The 17,682-nt window shown below is 41.9% G+C and overlaps 1 protein-coding gene across 13 annotated transcripts in view; it reads left to right on the top strand.

The window, feature by feature from the left end:
* AKAP13 (A-kinase anchoring protein 13) overlaps window positions 1–17,682 on the top strand; it is a 227,406-nt gene that overhangs the window by 151,720 nt on the left and 58,004 nt on the right. For all 13 annotated transcript variants that reach the window (XM_075506242.1, XM_075506248.1, XM_075506243.1 and 10 more), the window contains 2 exons: window positions 9,087–9,168; window positions 13,062–13,198. In XM_075506242.1, the coding sequence (XP_075362357.1) occupies window positions 9,087–9,168; window positions 13,062–13,198 (219 nt within the window). The remainder of the gene's footprint in view (window positions 1–9,086; window positions 9,169–13,061; window positions 13,199–17,682) is intronic.

Here is a 17,682-nt window from a genome sequence, read left to right as displayed (position 1 = left end):
CCTGTCTCCGTAACAGCTTTTTGGAGCTTCAGCAGTTTCCTGGCAAAGTGGATGGAAATCGGAAAGCAGCCAGAGGGACTGCAAAACACAGCCCTACTTAGGGATCTGAACTCCTGGAAGAGCATTTCCTTTCCCTCTCCCTTTTTCTCTCTTCTCTTTTCTTAGCTGAGGCAGTAGGTTTCTACATGATCATGTGGTTTCCTTTTTTATGATTTTTGCTTCATGCCCTTGTTTCAGAGTCGAGAACATAGAAAAATTTTATTTTCAGATGATTCTTGTTCTACTTCATCAGCACTAAAATAGACCTAGCACTTATAACTTGCATGGTTTAGGAATAAAAATAATTTCCTTTAATTCAACACATCCTTTGTTTTTTAGTGACACAAATAACCATAACTTATTTTCTCTGCCAAATCAATTTTGTTGAGTATTTTTGAACTCTCATGTTAAAGATGATGGTTGCGGATTGAATCCCATCATATTCAATCTCTAGACACCCTGTGAGTCATTAAAAATGTAGACATAGTGTACACACACTACTCGTGTGAAATGATGCTTAATAATTCTTGGGAGAAGACCTGGTACCCCTGACAACCTCGGTTGCTAATATAAAAAACCACAATCTTTGTCTTTATAAAGAATATCTGGATGCCTGGGTTGAAATGTAATTCACTATAATTATCTGACTTCAGTATTTCTGATGTCATCAGTTCCTTAAATTAGTTCTTGTTCAGCAAAGCTTAGATTTTATAACAAAATGTGGCTCTTGTTAGTTCCCACTAGTATTTTCCTAATTCAGTTTCAAAACTGTGGGTTATACTGTCTGTTCCTGCAAATGACTCAGTGTCCATATATGTGTGCGTGTGTGCACGCATTGCTGCTCCGAACATAGGCTGTAGAGGCTGCAGATGTTTAAAATAGGAGGGTGCTAGTGACAGCTATAGTTACAGTCAGCTGTAGCTTGATTTTTAGTTGTTCTTCATGTTTTAGCTGGTTTCTATAACATAACCGGTAGATGAAATTAAATTCTGATGATCTAGGGATCCAAGCCAGCACTAGAGTGCGTCAGTGGCAGATCATCTCTTGACGTTCATGGGAGTTGGATCAGACCCTTAATGAGGGAGCTGGGGGGGGCGGCGTTTTTGTTGGGTTTGTTTTGAATTAAAATACTTAAATAAAACTGTACCTTATCTAGGTCACTATATTTTGGTGAGTTAAGAGGGCAGGGTTTCTTAAGTGTCAAGTATTGAAAAGCAAGTAAATAGCCTTACAACAAAAGCAAACCCACCCAGGATCCATTAAGAGTGTTTGATCTGGATGAAATTGTAACATACCTGCAAAGCACCAAAGAGCTTTGGGTTTGGCCTGCGGATTGACTCGGACAAGATGTCTTTTCTTTAAGTGGTAGATGAATATGTTCTTTGCTTCATTTTAAGACGGGGAACTCGGTAACCATGACATAGGAAAGAAAAACAGCTGGTGGAGAAGGACAACTGGAACAAGTTGTGAACAAAGAAGATCTTGTGTCATTTCAGTTACTAAATGTTTATAGATGGGATTGTATTTGCATTGATTGAAAATGTTCTTAGATATAGTCGCAAAAGAATTTTGGTTCCTACTGACTATTTTGCAATGCACGTGTCTTCTGAAGCGTCAGTGTGTTGGGGCTCAAATTTTCCATGTTTAGATTGTGCCTGAAACAGTGGCTTGTGGAGTTACAAAAAAATAACCTCAGCAATTTTGGGGGTTGATGCACACAGTTATTTTTAGCTTTAACATTGTTTTCTTCCTCCTCCCCACATACGAAAAAGCAAGAGGCAGTGGGTATCAGTGTCCTAGCCCTTATGTCGGAGATAGGACTTCGTCTTTACTGCGGCTCTTTTTGCTGCTGCAGCAACGCGAACATGGTGAACTTGGTTACTGAGCGTAGTGGTTTGCCACTGTACAGGGAAGCCTGGTGATGCAGAAATGGCATAAAAATTTGCCATCATCTTTCCAGCTGGGATTGCATTGTAGCAGATGAGGGAGAAGGTGTGGTGAAAGTGGGACATCTGCTTGTCTGAACAGTTTATTAAGCTCTGAGCAGTTACGTGCAGGGTAAAGCAGTCTGCACTATGTTATTCCAAGACCCAAAATGGGAAGTCTCAGTGTGCCCATGTGTGAGTTGGCAGCCCTATCTCATTTTTATGTTGTGCCTGCTAGCACAAATATAACTAACTAGGGACAGAATACAGATACCACACTGGCTGGCACCTTGCAATACATGTGAAGTTAGACAAGCGCTCAAGTCTGGATGAACAGTCTGTGCTTTGCAGAGTTAGAAAATAAGAAATGGGCTCGCTTTGAGAATGGGAGACTGAGTAATAGCAACTGGAAATATTTTATAATAGTTCATTGCTTATATCTATATTTCACCTTTGTAGGTGAGTGTTAAGTGTAGGCAGAAGGTGTAAGTTTTTTCATAACCGGGGAAACGAGGTTTGATTTTGCTGCTCTTCAGATGAACAGATTCCGTTCAGCTTCCAGTTAAAAATCAGGACATTATTCATGAAATTAAAACCAGCTCAGTGTTATAAAAATAATTAAGGCATTCTGAAATTAAAGGGGAAGCTTATCAATTTGTTATTCTGCTCCCTGGCAGAGGGCTGCTCTACCCCAGCGCTGGAGCAGATCCTCTGGAATGAACCCTGCCCGCCTAAGGCAAAGAGCAGTTTGCAGCACCCTGAGCTAAAAGTAGTATGTGGAGAAGGTCCCCAAATTAACTGAAACTAAGGTTTTTTCCATTATATGTTATCATACTTATAAAGCATTTTTATTTTTTTCTGTGCACTTTGGTTTTGGTTATTTGACCCGTGAGTGTGTTCGTTCCTTCTTTGGGGTTTGGGGCTGAGGGAGGTACTGTCATCGGATGATGGGTATGCAGTGTCTTATCAAACTTTGTGGCCTTAAAATGACTCTGAACTTTGATCCTGCATCTATCTTTAGTGGTTTGGTTATAGATGGGACAGCAGGAGAGAAGTGTATTTATGATGATGTGGAGAACTTTTGAGTTTATCTGTGTGTGTCTTGTGTAGAATTAGAATTGAAGGGATAACTTAAATGAAACTAATGTGTTTTCACCTTAGGCACAGACATGTTTGTGGGAATTTTGCTCCTATTTTTGTCAAGAGATGTTTTTTATGCAAAGCCATTGCTGCTGTTTTTAAAGCTTAATTAAAGTTTGTTGTTACCAGGACTCTAATTCTGCTGGTGGAGGAGGACATGCCAGTGCCAAGGGCTGGAAAATGTTCTTGGGGCACAAGCTCCTTTCCCCAGTTGGGACGTTGCCAGGGGGAAAACTGCACTCTAGGAATTCAGAGTTGCTCTTACACCACAAAGTGCTAATTTATTCAGTCATTTAAAATGTTCTGTGGTTGTAGGAGCCTCTTCTGGTGTAATCCTTTAGCATCGTTCTCTATAGCACTGCTCACTTGTTGCCGTCAACAAGGTCACTTTGGACCTCCTTGAAAAACATGTTGTCCTGATACGGTGTCACCAAATCTGTAAAGGTAAAAGATTTGATGTAGCGTATTCACAGTGCTAGAAGATAAATCTCTACAGAATCATTGCAGAATTGCAAGTAGTGTCACTTTGTCCCTTTTGGCATACATTGGAGAACGGTCTTTGCGTTCCTCATGCACGTTGTAAAACCTTCCCATAAAGCTTAAGCCAAGAAAATACACAGGGAGATTACAAAAAATTTAAAGAAGCAATTTTAAAAATTCTGGAATTTGTAAAGGAAATTGATATATCTGCTCTGAATATTGTCTGGCAAGACGACTGTTAAAGCAGCGATTTTTGTTCTTAATGTGAGTTTTGTGTATATGTAGTTCGTTTGCACCAACAGCTGTTGAGGGAAGACGATGAAAAGTCCTTCCCCAGGTGCCCCATCCCTCATGTTCCTTTTGAAAGAGGTTTGGAGGATCTTGAAAGGTGTTTTTTGTGAAGGGGGCGAATCAACTGTTGCTTTAGTTTTTGTTCAGGAATTAAAGGAGATGACTGGATTATTCCATTGTAAATGGAATTGTAAAGTTAAAAGTTGCTCAGTATAAACATTGAATTCCATTTATGTGTACAGTTTTCTTCAGTGAAAACTCTCCTGGAGGAAATTTTCAGGAACAGGTAGTTCCTAGAGGAGAATTAAGATTTGCGCTAAATTTTAGAAAATAAATAATTGTATCATTCTTGATTGTTATACTAATTAGTTATAATTGCATTTAAAGTATTGCTTGTTTTCTGCTATCTTTGTTCTTCAATGGATACTTCAAATCTTTCCTAGCATCAGCTATTGCTCAGTATGGTGTACAGGTACTTAATGATGCACCAAGCAAGCTAGAATTACTATACTAAATATTTTCCTATGTGCAACGGTATCTGGTTTTAGCTGCAAGGTAGAACTTAGTTTGGAAGCTGGTGGGGGTGGAGGGGGGTTAGAGAGAAATGGAAACTTGTAAAATTAGGACAAAGTTAAAACAATACGGGGGGAAGATGAATCTCTAGAGGTTTGCTAGGAAATGAAAGTTAAAATCATGTGGTTCCTTCTTCTCTGGAGATGTTGATTTATATTGCTACCAGTGAGATTGACGAGTGCAAACTTTTAAAATAGTAGAAGATTTCCTGAGAGGTCAGTGTGTTTTCTTTATTGTGAAATAGAAGGCAAGAAGAGTTAAAATAAAACCAGAGGGAAAGAAAAAGGACTTTTCCATGGTGGAAAGGTAGGAGAGGTGCATGAGAGGTCCCCAAGGCAAGTGTTTCTAGCAAGCTCTCTGTTGTGCCATTCTGCTCGAAGTAGAAATTTTTAAAATGTCTTCTGAGAAGGAGGTCGCGATTCTGGTTTTTGTGGGCAGGCGTCGCACAGGACCACGAGCGCTGGAGGGGGTTAAAGAACTCTTTGGCCAAGACTGTCGTGCAGGGGGAGAGGAAGGAAGAGCCTGGGAATAGAGGCTGGGGTCGCTCATCGTTCCCGCGTGATGGAGGACATCCCAGCCCCCTTTGTCTCACAGGTTGTCCAGCGCCGTTCTTTTCTTATGCAGAGAGGTTTCTGCATTAAGTCACTTCAAGTTTCAAATTCAATGTCTGCAGGAAGATGTCTCTGAGGGTCAGGAAATACATCCATGTGTGCCCAGAAAGAGCAATCAAACCGTCTGCTGCTTGCAACTCCAGCTGGTGTCCTAAAGCCCTGTTCGGACATTTAGTCTGCTAGTGTTTCACAGGCAAACAGAAAATCCTTCGGGATTCACTTTTTGGTGCCTGGGGACGTGCTTCCATGATTCATTCGGTGTCTGAGCTGCAGATAAACACATTCAGGCTTCTGCATGGAAAAATAGCTGGTTCTCTCCTGGCGTTTTTTCAAAGCTGCGTATTGAAACTCTGTTCCCAGAGGCCGTTTCATATTCCCTTCTGCCATCTGAACACTGCTGCATGCTCTGCTCCCACTGCAAAGACTTGGGATGCCCAGAATCGATGGGCTATAATCAGTGTGGGCAAGACGGAAGGTGCGTGGGGGTTTTATCATCTTCTGTGGCCACCAGCCTGCGGTCCTGTCGTTGGGTTTCCCTTAGCAAAACAGAGGGAAGAAAGGAGGAATATATTTTATAACGGTATTTTCTCTACAGCCCTTACTGTCTGTACCTGCAGTCCTGAGTAAATATGAGCAGAATTCAGCTGTTGAGGAGGGATCCCAGTACTCAAGTCTTGGGCTGTGGATAGTGGGGTTTGTGTTTTAAGGATCTGTGGACCACCCAGTTTCCTGAGAGCACGCAGTAAACCTCCCTCAAATCCTGTCTGGGCTCCTTTCAGCACAGGGATACTTGTATATAGTAGTGGTTTCCTTTGTTTGTATTTTGATGATGATTATCATTATCCCTGAATTAGGACTACTGAGATAAATACTTAGTTCCTAATGTTTTATTTTGTAACTAATCAGGTATATCTGAAACAGCACCTTAAACCTCAGTGTTGCGCTCTCATTACTTTTTTTTGTAGAAAAAAACAGACGTTTTCAATACTTGGCAAAGTCACAGGGCAGAGGAGAGAGCTGGCTGGGTAATGGGAAAAATACTCAAATCTTTTTTGAAAAAATGCCAATGTCTATAATGCATTTTCAGTGAATGACTCAATTGGTTCTATTAAAGGAAAAAATATACTGTTAATTCAGCCTATTATAGTTTATTCTATTACCAATCAACTGATAGGCTTGAACCTCCTCATATTTTGCTTTCTTACTGCTAATTGTTGAACAGGATGTTTAATTACCAATTTCCAATAGTGAATATCAGTATAAATCAGGAGTAGTTCTCTTAAATTTGGTGAAGGTACGTTGGTTTAAGAGTAAGGAGGACCAGGCTCAATACGATGAGGAAGGAGTTAGGTGCAAGCCAGTCAGAAGGAGGCAGAATTTGATTTTATAACTGAAATGGGTCGTTCCTTCATTTGCGTGGACTTGAACACATTTGCATTTGTCCTCCTATGCGTGTTCAGGCTCAGCCTCTAGATTTGCCTTTAATAAATTCTAAGACGGTGTGCTGCAAAATAGATTCTGCTTTGGCTGGAGAGAAGAGAATATTAACATGATATTTATTGACTTTACAGTCATGATGTGGTAGTTATTGACTTTACAGCTCTTTTAAGACTAAAAAGTATGTATAAATTCTGCAGTGAAGTTTAATTGCTAAGGTTAGATACCCCTCAGCCTTGCTGAGAACAAAAGGGTATCTTTCTTATGTTGAAAGAATCCAAACGGTGACCCACTGTCCATGAAACAGTTAAAACTCAACGTCTTTATGTCACTTTGGAAAACAAGAAATCATTGTTTCGAGTATTTGCTTACAAAAGCCTTTCTCAGACTTCAGACTGCCTCTCTTTCCCTCTCCATCTCCTGTTTAATATATGTGTAATAGTCTCATTTAATATATATGTAAAAGGGAGAAGATGGGCATACAAGTGTGTGTGTATGTGTGTTGAGTAGAGGTACAGGGAAGGATGGGAACTTAGATGTATGTCATATAGGGGTCTAATGGGATCTTAGATGAATGTGTATATAATGCATGTGCATGAGCAGAGGCAGTGAGCAACTAATAGTAAGTGTACATCAGTGCATGCGTATCTAAGAAAAACAGCCTGTAAAATTGCATGGAGGTGGGGAGGGACGTCCCCGTGGGACGTGCGCTGAGGTCACCCTGAAACCTGACTCTGGTAGAGCACGAGGTCTCCTTCTCCTCTCCTGGGAGACTCTTGCTCATTTTTCCCCTCTCGGACCTTCTCTGCTCCTTCCCTGTCTCCTCCAGCAAGAGCTGCTGACTGGGGAAGGTCACAGCATCCTCGCTGCTGGAGGATTTTAAGGGCACGTTGGATTAAGACCTCTCAGATTATAGTTAAGCCTGACTTGGAGCAGCAGAAAGGGACTAGCTGACCTGTCAAAGGCCCTTCCAACCCCATTTTGTCATCACAGAAGTATGGAGGAGGACAAAACCTAAGGAAGAAAAATGTGCTGTAGGAAGTAGCTGACAGGTCGGGGGCCGTGGAGCATTGACTCTGCGGTGTGGAGAGCAGGAGATGAGCGGAGGAGCTGGCAGGAGCCCCTCCGGTGAAGGGCAGGGGGGTGCAGCCAGAGCGGTGAGGAGCACCAGCCAACGACTTGCAAATAAGAAGTTCCATGATCTCAGTGAGAAAGGGAAGAAGGACGTGGGTCATTAGTCAAAGCAGCAAGTCAGGTCAAGGGCAGGAGAGTCTTGTTTTTTCTTTATTAAAAAAAATAAAAAGGAATAAAAGGGAAAAAGCAGTGCATTTCATAACATGGGAGAAAGGAGAACATCAAGCGGATGAGAAAATCCAGCAAGGACTGCAAAAATGGAGCAGGTTTATGGAGGAAACTTGAAGACAGGTCAGAGGTAAAAAGTAAATAGTAAAAATTCTCTGTTTGACAGAGAGAGGGAAAAGGAAATTATTTCAGGAGAGAAAAGGAAAACCACAGAGAGGGTAGAAGTAGTTGGCATGTAAAAATCAAAGTCATCCATTTCAGTAGCTTGCTTTTAGCTACAACATAACATGTGAGATCCTGTGTGTTGAGGCAGGTCAAGAGGGGAAATAACCTCTGGATTTCGTGACATGGGACATGGGATTTTCCAGGTGAGATTTGCTTCCGTTTGACAAATAAGAGGTGTTTGGCTAGGAGGAACGGCAGAGCTGCTGAAGGAGAGAGAGCAAAGAGGCTTCCAGAGTCTACCAGCTGTAGACAAAAGCAATGGGAAGCCTATGCTGGATGAGCCAAGGGTTGTGGACAGTCCACCAGGCTTCAGAGTCCAAGTGTTGGACAACACGACCCAAGTGAGGAAGAGTAAAGCAGAGGCAGATGGGGGAGAAGACTGAGAGCAGATCAGTCATCCTTGCTGAAAGACTGGAAGTCACAGAAGGGGTGAAGGACAGGGTGACATGATAAGGGCTGATGTTGAAATAAACCATGTGATGTGTCTTAGTGTTAAAATGGGGGGTTCTAACATCATCATCATTTCAGTTAATGCAAACAGAACATGCTTCTGGTTCTTACCATGACCTGGGCACTTCCCTAGCCCTCATTTCCACATTATCAGAGTGCCTTACTATCTTCAAGGTAATTATCTTTACAGCAATATGGGTGGTAAGGAATTGCTATTTTGTAGATAGTGAACTGAGGCATAAAGCAGAGGAGTATCTTGCCTGCAGCCCCGCGACAAATGGAAGCGAGAATTGAAGCCAGGCTTCTTCAGTCCTCAACTAGTAGCTTAAACGCTGGCTCATCCTCCCTCTGAACTCCTGCCTTGAGTGGGAGCCACCTTGAAATCATATTTCCCACAGAGAAAGGAAGTTTTTTGGCGTATTTTAATGATTTGTTTAGTGAAGCTAAAAAAAAAAAAAAAAGTCGTAAGTTACTTTTGAGTTGTTTATTATTGGGACAAAATTAAGCCATAACCATATATCTGCTGGTCGATGCAGAGTGACATCGCAGAAGAGGCTAGCGGGGATGTTAGCGACATTGGCCTTTCTTTGATTCGCTCTGGTCTGTTTTTCAGATAAATCGCGAAAGCTGGTGTTCACTGGAGCCATGTCCCAATTCTTCCCTGCTGGAACGCAAGCGGACACGGGAGTCGCCAGGTGAGCAGCGTGCCGGTGGCGGCTCTGGACGAGCAGCCCTGCGGTTCTCTTCACTTCTTTCTTTCTTTTTCTTCTTATTTTTGACATCCTAGCCTCGACGGGTAAAATACGTAAACTAAAGAAAATGTGTCATGAATCTGCCGTGAGTCATTGTTAGCACATGGTTGTAGCACTTGACTTGCAGTGAGCTGTGTGGTGTGTCACCTTCTTAAGTAACTACACATTTAAAGTACTTCAGTATTTCGGTTTTTTGGTTTTTTGTTTTGTTTTGTTTTTTTTTTAAATTCACTTGAAAGGGGTGATGGGGGACACAGGCATGGTTTCTATCTAAAAAGGATGATACAATAAAAGAAAAAAAAAGTCAGAAACTTAAACTCCTGAATCCCTATTTAGATCCACGTCAGTGGCTTGCTTTCCTCCCACCCCCGAAAGCTGCCATGATTTCCAGGCTTCAGGAAGCAGGAAGGCTGTTCAGAGCCATCGTTCCCACACCCTGCCCATCGGCCACGCCGAGCTCCCAGCCCTGGATGCTGGCTGGTGCTTTCTGGCTCTTCCACAGGGACAGAAAATCTTGTCTGGGCAAGTTTCAAAGAGGGATTGGTGTCCAAGATAAGAAAAAAAGCATTTCCTTTCATTGAATTACGCATGTTTGAAACAAATAGAGTAATTTGTCAGGGCCCTGAATAGTGACTTTGCTTGGACTGTTCATAGAGAGGACACTTCTTGCCTTGCCCTGCTCATTACGAGCAGGGGTCTCACCTGGATCTCCTTCCATTTAGCTGAGAGACTTGAAAGAAAAACAGGGATTGAATCACTGACTGTCAATGTGAAATTCAAACCCAGTCTTTTCAGAGTGTAGGCTAAGAAGGGATAATTTGGGTAACTGACCAGAGGGGTTTATCCTAGGTAGAAATTCTAGGTCCCATCAAAGTTAAATAAGTGCTTTTTTATTTAAAAAATAATAGTCCTGTGTTTAGAATAGTCATGAACAGCGAATAGCTGTTTCAAGAGTGTTTTACAGGAGAACCTGTGGTATCACCATGCTGCTTCTTTCCTAATTGTGTCCCCGAATCCCTTGCCTCTTGGTATGATATTTTTACGCTTCAGGCAAGAGTTATTGCGCTGCATTAGGCTGCAAAATGACATGCGCTCATTTGACTTGCCAAACCTATAATCATGTATTCATGTGGATCAGTATTAGTTAGATACTTACTAATTATCTAATGCAATATCATACTATAGAAATACAATATTAGTTATGTAATCAGGTAGCCATATATACAAATATATATTAGTAATTATACTAATACGTGTCTGTAACACAAGCACAAAGAGGCAGGTTTTTAAGCTGATCAATGTGCTCTCTGGCTGGACTGAAGCAGCAGGAAGATCTCGGGCTCTGCAGGTTCTAGCCTTTCTAGAAATAACGTCCTCACTGCACGTGCATCCCTCCGGCTGCACTGCGGTGCTGCGCAGCGTAGGGAGGGCAAGAAAAATCTGGCAACACCTAACAGCAGTAAAACCACTGGCTGTCATAATGTGGCTAACTTGACAATACACAACTTGATAGGGAATTAGATCTTTTTCACCTGCTGAATAATCCTGCTGAAATGGCTTGTAAGGACAGAGTCTTCAAATCTTAGAAGGTAACTCCAGAAACCGTAGCTTCTCATTTTCTGTCAGTGGTTTTGAAATGAAATGCCTGGGGGAGTGTGGCAGATACGTAGCTATCAGCACGGAATCGGAGGGCTCAGCCCTGTCTTGGAGGACGAGGCTTTGGAAAACGTACGTAAAAGAGTTGCTTGGAAATTTTCTTCCTGGGGCTTTTCACTATGTAATTTTTTTTTTTTGTCTCTATATTATGTGCAGAAGTGTGTTACCGTCGCCATGATCATTGTATTTCCACCTGCACCTCCACAGAGGGGAGCAGATACGCAGCTGCACTATCAGTCCAGCGTCTGCAGCAGGCAGGGGGTGGGTGTGTGATGGGAGTCACAGTCCCCATGTCATGGCGGTGCTGTCACCGGGGCTCGCCAGGTCACGGGGGCGGGAGACGGAGCTCAGCGTTGTGCAACGCCTGTGCAGTTTAAATCAAAGAAAACAAACCCAATGAGCTAACTGAGAAAAGGAGGGGAGGAAGACCCGCCCCCAAACAACCGAAAATAAAGGAGAAGGGAGGGAAGAGAGGGGTTTGGGGGGTGTGTGAGTCCCCATCCTCCCCGCCGCTTCATCTCCTCTGTCCCTTGGAGGCTCCTTCAGAGCCTTTCGCTGCCTCTTGTGATTTATCGTCGGGGCGAGGTATCCGTCCCTTGGCACATCTGGACTGTCCCCGCTGATTTTCCACTGGAACGTGGCTCGAGCCCCTTTGTTTTTCAGTCTGGGCTGCGGACACGCTCTGCTGGCTGCCAGCTGGATGGCCGGCACCCTGGCCCGCTCCCTTACAAACTCTCCGTCTCTTCTTTGCTTTTCCCTTCTTCCCCCCCCCCCCTCTCTCCTTCTCTTCCCCCTCCCCTCTCCCCCTCGGTGATGGAAAAGCAGTTCAGATTTTCCAGGTTTACCGAAAGGGGAACAGGACTGGGGAGCAGCCGCACCGCCTCCAATAAGTGCTTTTCCAATTCTCTGCGGTGTGGAAACTCCCCTGCAGGGTAATGGGGTTTCCGACCGGTTTCGGCTCCCCCGTGCCCGAAACGGGGGCAGCCCCGCTGCCATCAATACATTAACATTATTTCCTCCGACAGTGGCTCGCTCCCATCAGCTGGGCTGTGGCGGGGGTGTTTGATAGCTGCTGTCGGGCGCAGGTTAAGGATGGGGAAGGGAAAAAGGTGGTTTCGAGCCACCCAAAGCTGTCGTCATTGTGTTGATGTGTAAGGTTGACGTAGCCAAGGATGGAGTTAGTCAGGTGTAATTTAAGAGGGAACCAATATTTTATTGCCCTGGCTCCTCTCCAGGGAGCTAAGCATGTTTTGGATCTGTTTAGTCGGAGCAGGTTGCAAAATAACACCTTTCTTTTTGTAGAAAATACTAATAATCAGAAAATATTTTGAGCTGGGAGAAAAGAATGTTCAGTTATTGCCAAAATTGTCATTAATACTTTTGCCTGAAGGCTGAACAAATGAAATCGTATACAGGCATTATTGATGCAAATACATGTCTGTTAAGGTTTTTGGAAAGGAAGGGCTTTCTCAGTGGCTCAGTATCTTCTATATTTGTGTTGCTCATCACCCCAATACAAACAGCTGGAAGCATTTTGGAAAAAAGAGATTCAGTATGCTTATATATCAATGTCAGGAGTTATGAAAGCTTTAGAATTTAAAAAGACACTTAATTTTTGAATCTTAAAAAAGTAAAGCTTGTCATAGAAGTCATACTAGTTTTTTTTCAGCAAGAAGTATAAAAGGAGTGAAATAATCTTCCAAATGCCAGTTTAGAGAGGGGAAGATTATTTCACTCCTTTTATACTGGCATTTAGAGAGAATTGATTGGTTTTAATTGTGAAAGAAAGCAAATATTGTCAAGTTATATTTCTACATTTATTGAATATGAATGTAATTTTGCAGTTGCTGCAATTGATGGGAAACATCCTGTTATGCTCAGTGTGGGGTACCTGATATATAACATATTTATCAGCACCTCAAGCTGCAAGCATATATGGCTGTTTAATGCAGAATTTCTGTTTTGCACCATGTGCTTCGATGACGCATTAAAAAGGAGTTTTAAACTCTGGAATAAATTCTTTGAAAATTTGCAGGCACAGTTCTGGGAGGTGAACACAATTTATAAAGCTGTGTTTACTGTTGTTTTTAAATCCTTGAATCCACCCAGCATATGTGAATTGGATGTATGGATGCTACAGAAAGCGTCAGATCGTAACTGTTTCTGCTTTGCTCCCATAGAATGTGAGAATTTCTTGGAGGATGGGCTGAATAGCGTCTGTGCCTCGTCACAGGGTGTGCTTAAAAGAGAGTCCGGGAGCGAGTCTGACCTCTTCCCCTTGCCTGGTGATGGGATGGAAGACCTTGTCTTTGGAAAGGTAGGAAAACTTGGTTGGGATATGGTTAAAAAAGCTCCGAGGCCTGATTTGATAAAGCCATACTGCAAACGCAGATCATCTTGGTTTCACTGGCGAGTTAGAAACCTGGAAGCAATTATCCTGGAACAGAATAAACGGGAAGGATCTGGTCCTCTCTTCGGATGCAGCAACATGAGGGATGTATTTACTTGCAGCAGAATTCCAAAAACCATGCAGCCCCCAATGTTAAAAAGATGAAAGTAATTTTAACTGTCCAAAACTAAATCAGGCACTAGAGGAACAGTTGAAAAGGTGGATTTTCTTGCAAGGTCATTAGGGATTGCACAAATGGTATGAAAGCCATCTTTAACTCATGTAACAAAGAGCTTTTCTCCAGCAAACGATGACCTCTGCACTGACACCTTCAGAATCATGTACTGTAATTCTCAGAAGAACCAAAGTTTTTCTGTAAATTCAGTGTGACTCCCTGGATAGGAAGGAAACACTCACTCTAAATACTTAAGGCCAATTCCAGTGAATAGTTTTGTTGCCTAGGCGACATACCTCTAATGCCTTTTTGCGTGCAAGTAGAAGGAAAATCTTTTCAGGTTTGCTTAAAATCAACAACAGAGATCATTGCGAACCTTAGTCATCCCTGTGCCCTTCATGTTGCTCACGGCTGAGAAGGGGAAGGAGGAACGGGTGAGGCCTGAGGTACAGAGTAGCCTCCTGAGCAGAGGATGCCTCGCTTCAGCATCAGTCTTCTGCCGCCTGCATCAGAGCAGCCTGAATTTATTCAGAGGGTGATTAGGTTTTGCTTTTTAAGAATTGACTTGCTGGTAGTTGATATTCTCATCGCCATAGGCAGAGGATGAAAAAGCAGCCAGAAGGAAGAGAGTGATGCAAAATCAAAGAGGGTGTGAACCTTCCTTAGAGCAGCCATCAGGAAACCGCCGGCTTAGGTTCAGCTCCAGCTTACCTGTTTGAGCAGGCATGGTTCCTGCTCTGAAAAACTAAACTTTCGGAATAGGTTTCACACTTGCTTTCAGAGAAATGTATTTAATGAAACAAAACTCTGTTTGCTTTAAATCAAATCAGATGATGGTGAATATTTTCCAGTGGGACGGGAAACACCACAGCCCAGGCTAAGTGATCTCATGTGCTATAAATGAACAGTAAAGTCATCCTTAATGCATGTGGTAGGGCACAGAGCTCACCAGCCTCACCCTTTCCCATCTTACTCTCAAAGTGATGCAGGACCCTGGATTGTGAGAATATACGGCTGTTTGGCAGAGCAGAAGACTGTCTTCAATTTTCTCCTGTAGAGTGGCGCGAATTACGACAGCCGACTGCCATTTGAGCCTCATTTAATGCTTGTATGGGGATGTGTGGGAGAAGAGTGCTGTGGGAACACAGTAAATTTTTATAGTGTACAGAATTTTAGCTTTTTCCCTTTCTTATGTAGAAAGTTTCCTTCTCCAGATACAAGAAAGGAAAATTAAAACTTAAAAAGAATAGGTAGTGCAACGTAGTAGGGATGCTGCAAGGAGAAAGAGGAGGTGGTGGAGAAAGCAGATCTTCAATTGCCGGTGGAGAGCAGGCAGAGGGAAGAAATTATTTTCTTTATTTGGCAGCCTTTGCACTGTTCTCATTATGTGGTGGATTTGCAGACTTCATCTACAAATGGGTTCAAAAGGTTTCTGAGTTGAGTTTAGGAAGTTATTCAAAGCTAATCTCAACCTCCGTCGCTTTTTTATCTCTGCTTTGCTGACTAACTCGATTCCTTGTCTCCTTTCTCAGAATTTATCTGAGTACCTTTCCTACAGTTAAAATTATTTTTAGAAGGACCAGAGACACTAGTTTAGTGCTGTGAGCATGTTCCTTAATTCAATCCTTTTTTTATTTAGACTACTGAGCCCAGCTGGTAGAAATGCGAGTTATAAATATTTTTAATAACCACTAAAATAAGTGCTGGATGTAATCTTTCTTTCGAAAAATATTATAAGATGCATGTCTTGGTTGTAGTTGGTTAGTTATAAGCCTGTTAAATAGTATAATTTCCATATCAAATTGGGAAGAGAGAGAACACATTTATGAACAAAGAAAGGATCGCAAACCTTTCAGTGTCATGATGATTATTGTTATTACTAGTCCCGTTCTTGTTTCCCCTTTGTGTGGAGCAAGAGTTGAACTTTTGTCTATTAGAGTTATTTTTTATTGTATAAATAACTCCTCCTCTGTTAACTGCTTAATACGTTAAAAAAAAGGTAGGAAGAACAAGCCATTGTCTGCCCAGGGTCTTTGGGCTGCTTCCGTAGACATGACTTGAAATTCATAGATTTTAAGCCCTGGTTCTGTCCCAGGACCATGAAGAATTGGGGTCTGGGGGGTCACAAAATCTGCAGGTACCTTAAAACTGTCCCTGTTCTGTGCAGGCTCTCATTGCTGTCTCCTGTGCTTCTCTCTTTTTTTTTTTTTTTTTTTTTTTTTCCCCCCTCTGAAGGACACATGCTGAGCTGCGTAACATGAGCTGCCGGGTTCGGAGAGCTTTAGCACTAAAACCTGACTTGTTTTTTCAGACTTTAGAGGCTGTCGCTGAAATCCAGAAATCGCTTCCAATGTGAGGTCTAAGGCTTCAGCAAGAAGAAGCTTTTGCTGAAGCAAAAGCTTCAGCTTTTTGGTTTTTTTGGTTTTTTTTTTTTTTTTTTTTGCGTCAGCGCTTTATTCCCATGTCCTCGTCATCCTGCTTTTCCTTCTCCATCTCAGACAGCCATCTGGGCAGGCTTTGCAACACCCTCCTTCTTGAATGATTAATGCTGCATAAGGTCATTTCTCACAATCATCTGGCAACGTCCTGGGGCGTAGTCCATACGCTTTGCTCATCTTAACTTTTAACCTGCCACCGAAATTCAGCATTAGTGGGAAGTTTTTTAATGTGCCTCTTGGGAAATGATTCAGACAAGAGGCCCTGGGGAAGTCAGGAACCCACAGGTCATTGTCAAAGGAAGGGGTTGCAACCCAACCCCTTGAATTTTGTTTAATTTCTGCCTTTGTTTTGATTTGCTCAAAGAAATACACAAATACATAAATATTTTGCATTTACTTTTTCAGAATTTTTGTTTCTCTTAAAAAAAAACAAACACACACACACAAATAACCCAACAACCATGCAAAAAAAACCCAAACCCGAAGGTATAAAAGTTTGAAGAGAGAAGCTTTCACCAGGGGAAGACTCCTCCACTCCAAATCATAAAAATTATGATAAATAATTAATAGGAGGCCACTATTGAGGTTAATTTTAGGGAGCTTGGAGCCATAGGCAAATCCAAATAAAAAATGACTCTGCTAGATTATATATCAAGCCAACCAAAGATGTTGACTCCTTTAGTGTAATGGTCTGCCAAAGAAACTTCGGGATGCCAGGGTTTAATTTTTTTCATCTTCTGTTTTTTTAAAATACTGTAACACCTTTAATGTCTTTGTCACATGGAAGATCAGGGGACAGAATAAGTTTGTGTCTCAGCACTTTGCATGTTGTCATCACGAAAATGATTGAAACGACATTTTAATTCCACTTATCAAGACCTCCTACAGACGGAGGGATTTAGTTGAAGAAGTTATCTTATACCCCCACCATCCTGGTGATTTCTCTTATCCCTATTCATGAAGAAGTACATACGTTCTTTCTCAGAAAACTCACTTTTTGTGCCTTATCTCATTTTTTATTACTAGCTTCTCACCAAGTACTGTTTCTGAGAGCAAAGAAAATGCCCATTAGCGCATGTCTGTAAAGGCTCTTTTCAGCCATGATTTTTACAGTCACAGTTAAGGGTTGAATTCATTGAGATGCAATGCAGCAAGCCTAACTTGAAGAAAATGAATATTTCTTTAATGTTTCATTTTTCCTGTAGGAAAAGAACACATTAGAGAACCATTTCTATTCTGCAAACAGGGTATTTTCTTACTCAAATAGGATTAAAGAGCAATGCATATTTACTGGCACTTAGCCAGATAGCTAATTTTTTGCAGAGGTGGCTACAATGTAGATGTTTCTTAGATGTGTCAGCCACACTTGGCATTTTGCAGAAAGAGTCCTGGTCTTTCATATTAACTATTTTGCTTTGTTTAAAAAAAAAGAAAAGTCATTTAAATGAAGACAGAGTATTTTTAGAGGAATAAGCTTGGGCTACAAGTTCAAGGGAATCGTTTATTGTGTTCGGTAGTCAGTCTGATGCCCAAGGTAAAAGTTAAAATGGACCAAATACATTTCACATTTTTCAAGTATCTCTTTGAGCTGCACTTTACGATAGAAACCCTGAATCTTCCCTGCTAGGGAAGTGGTTTTTGTCCTACATTTTAAACCGGAGCAGTATTCTCATCTGGGAAATAAAAATTCCTCCTTTTACTCTAATTCCTCCCTATATAATTTGATGTTCTGCACTATTGTTGCTAGATTTGCATCCAAATTTAATGCTGCCAAACTGTCCTATCCTTCCACTGTACAG

This window comes from Mycteria americana, chromosome 6, assembly GCF_035582795.1.
Source record: "Mycteria americana isolate JAX WOST 10 ecotype Jacksonville Zoo and Gardens chromosome 6, USCA_MyAme_1.0, whole genome shotgun sequence".
NCBI classification, from domain to species: Eukaryota; Metazoa; Chordata; class Aves; order Ciconiiformes; family Ciconiidae; genus Mycteria; species Mycteria americana.
Note: the sequence above shows the minus strand (reverse complement) of the source record. Positions and strands in the feature narration are given on the sequence as shown.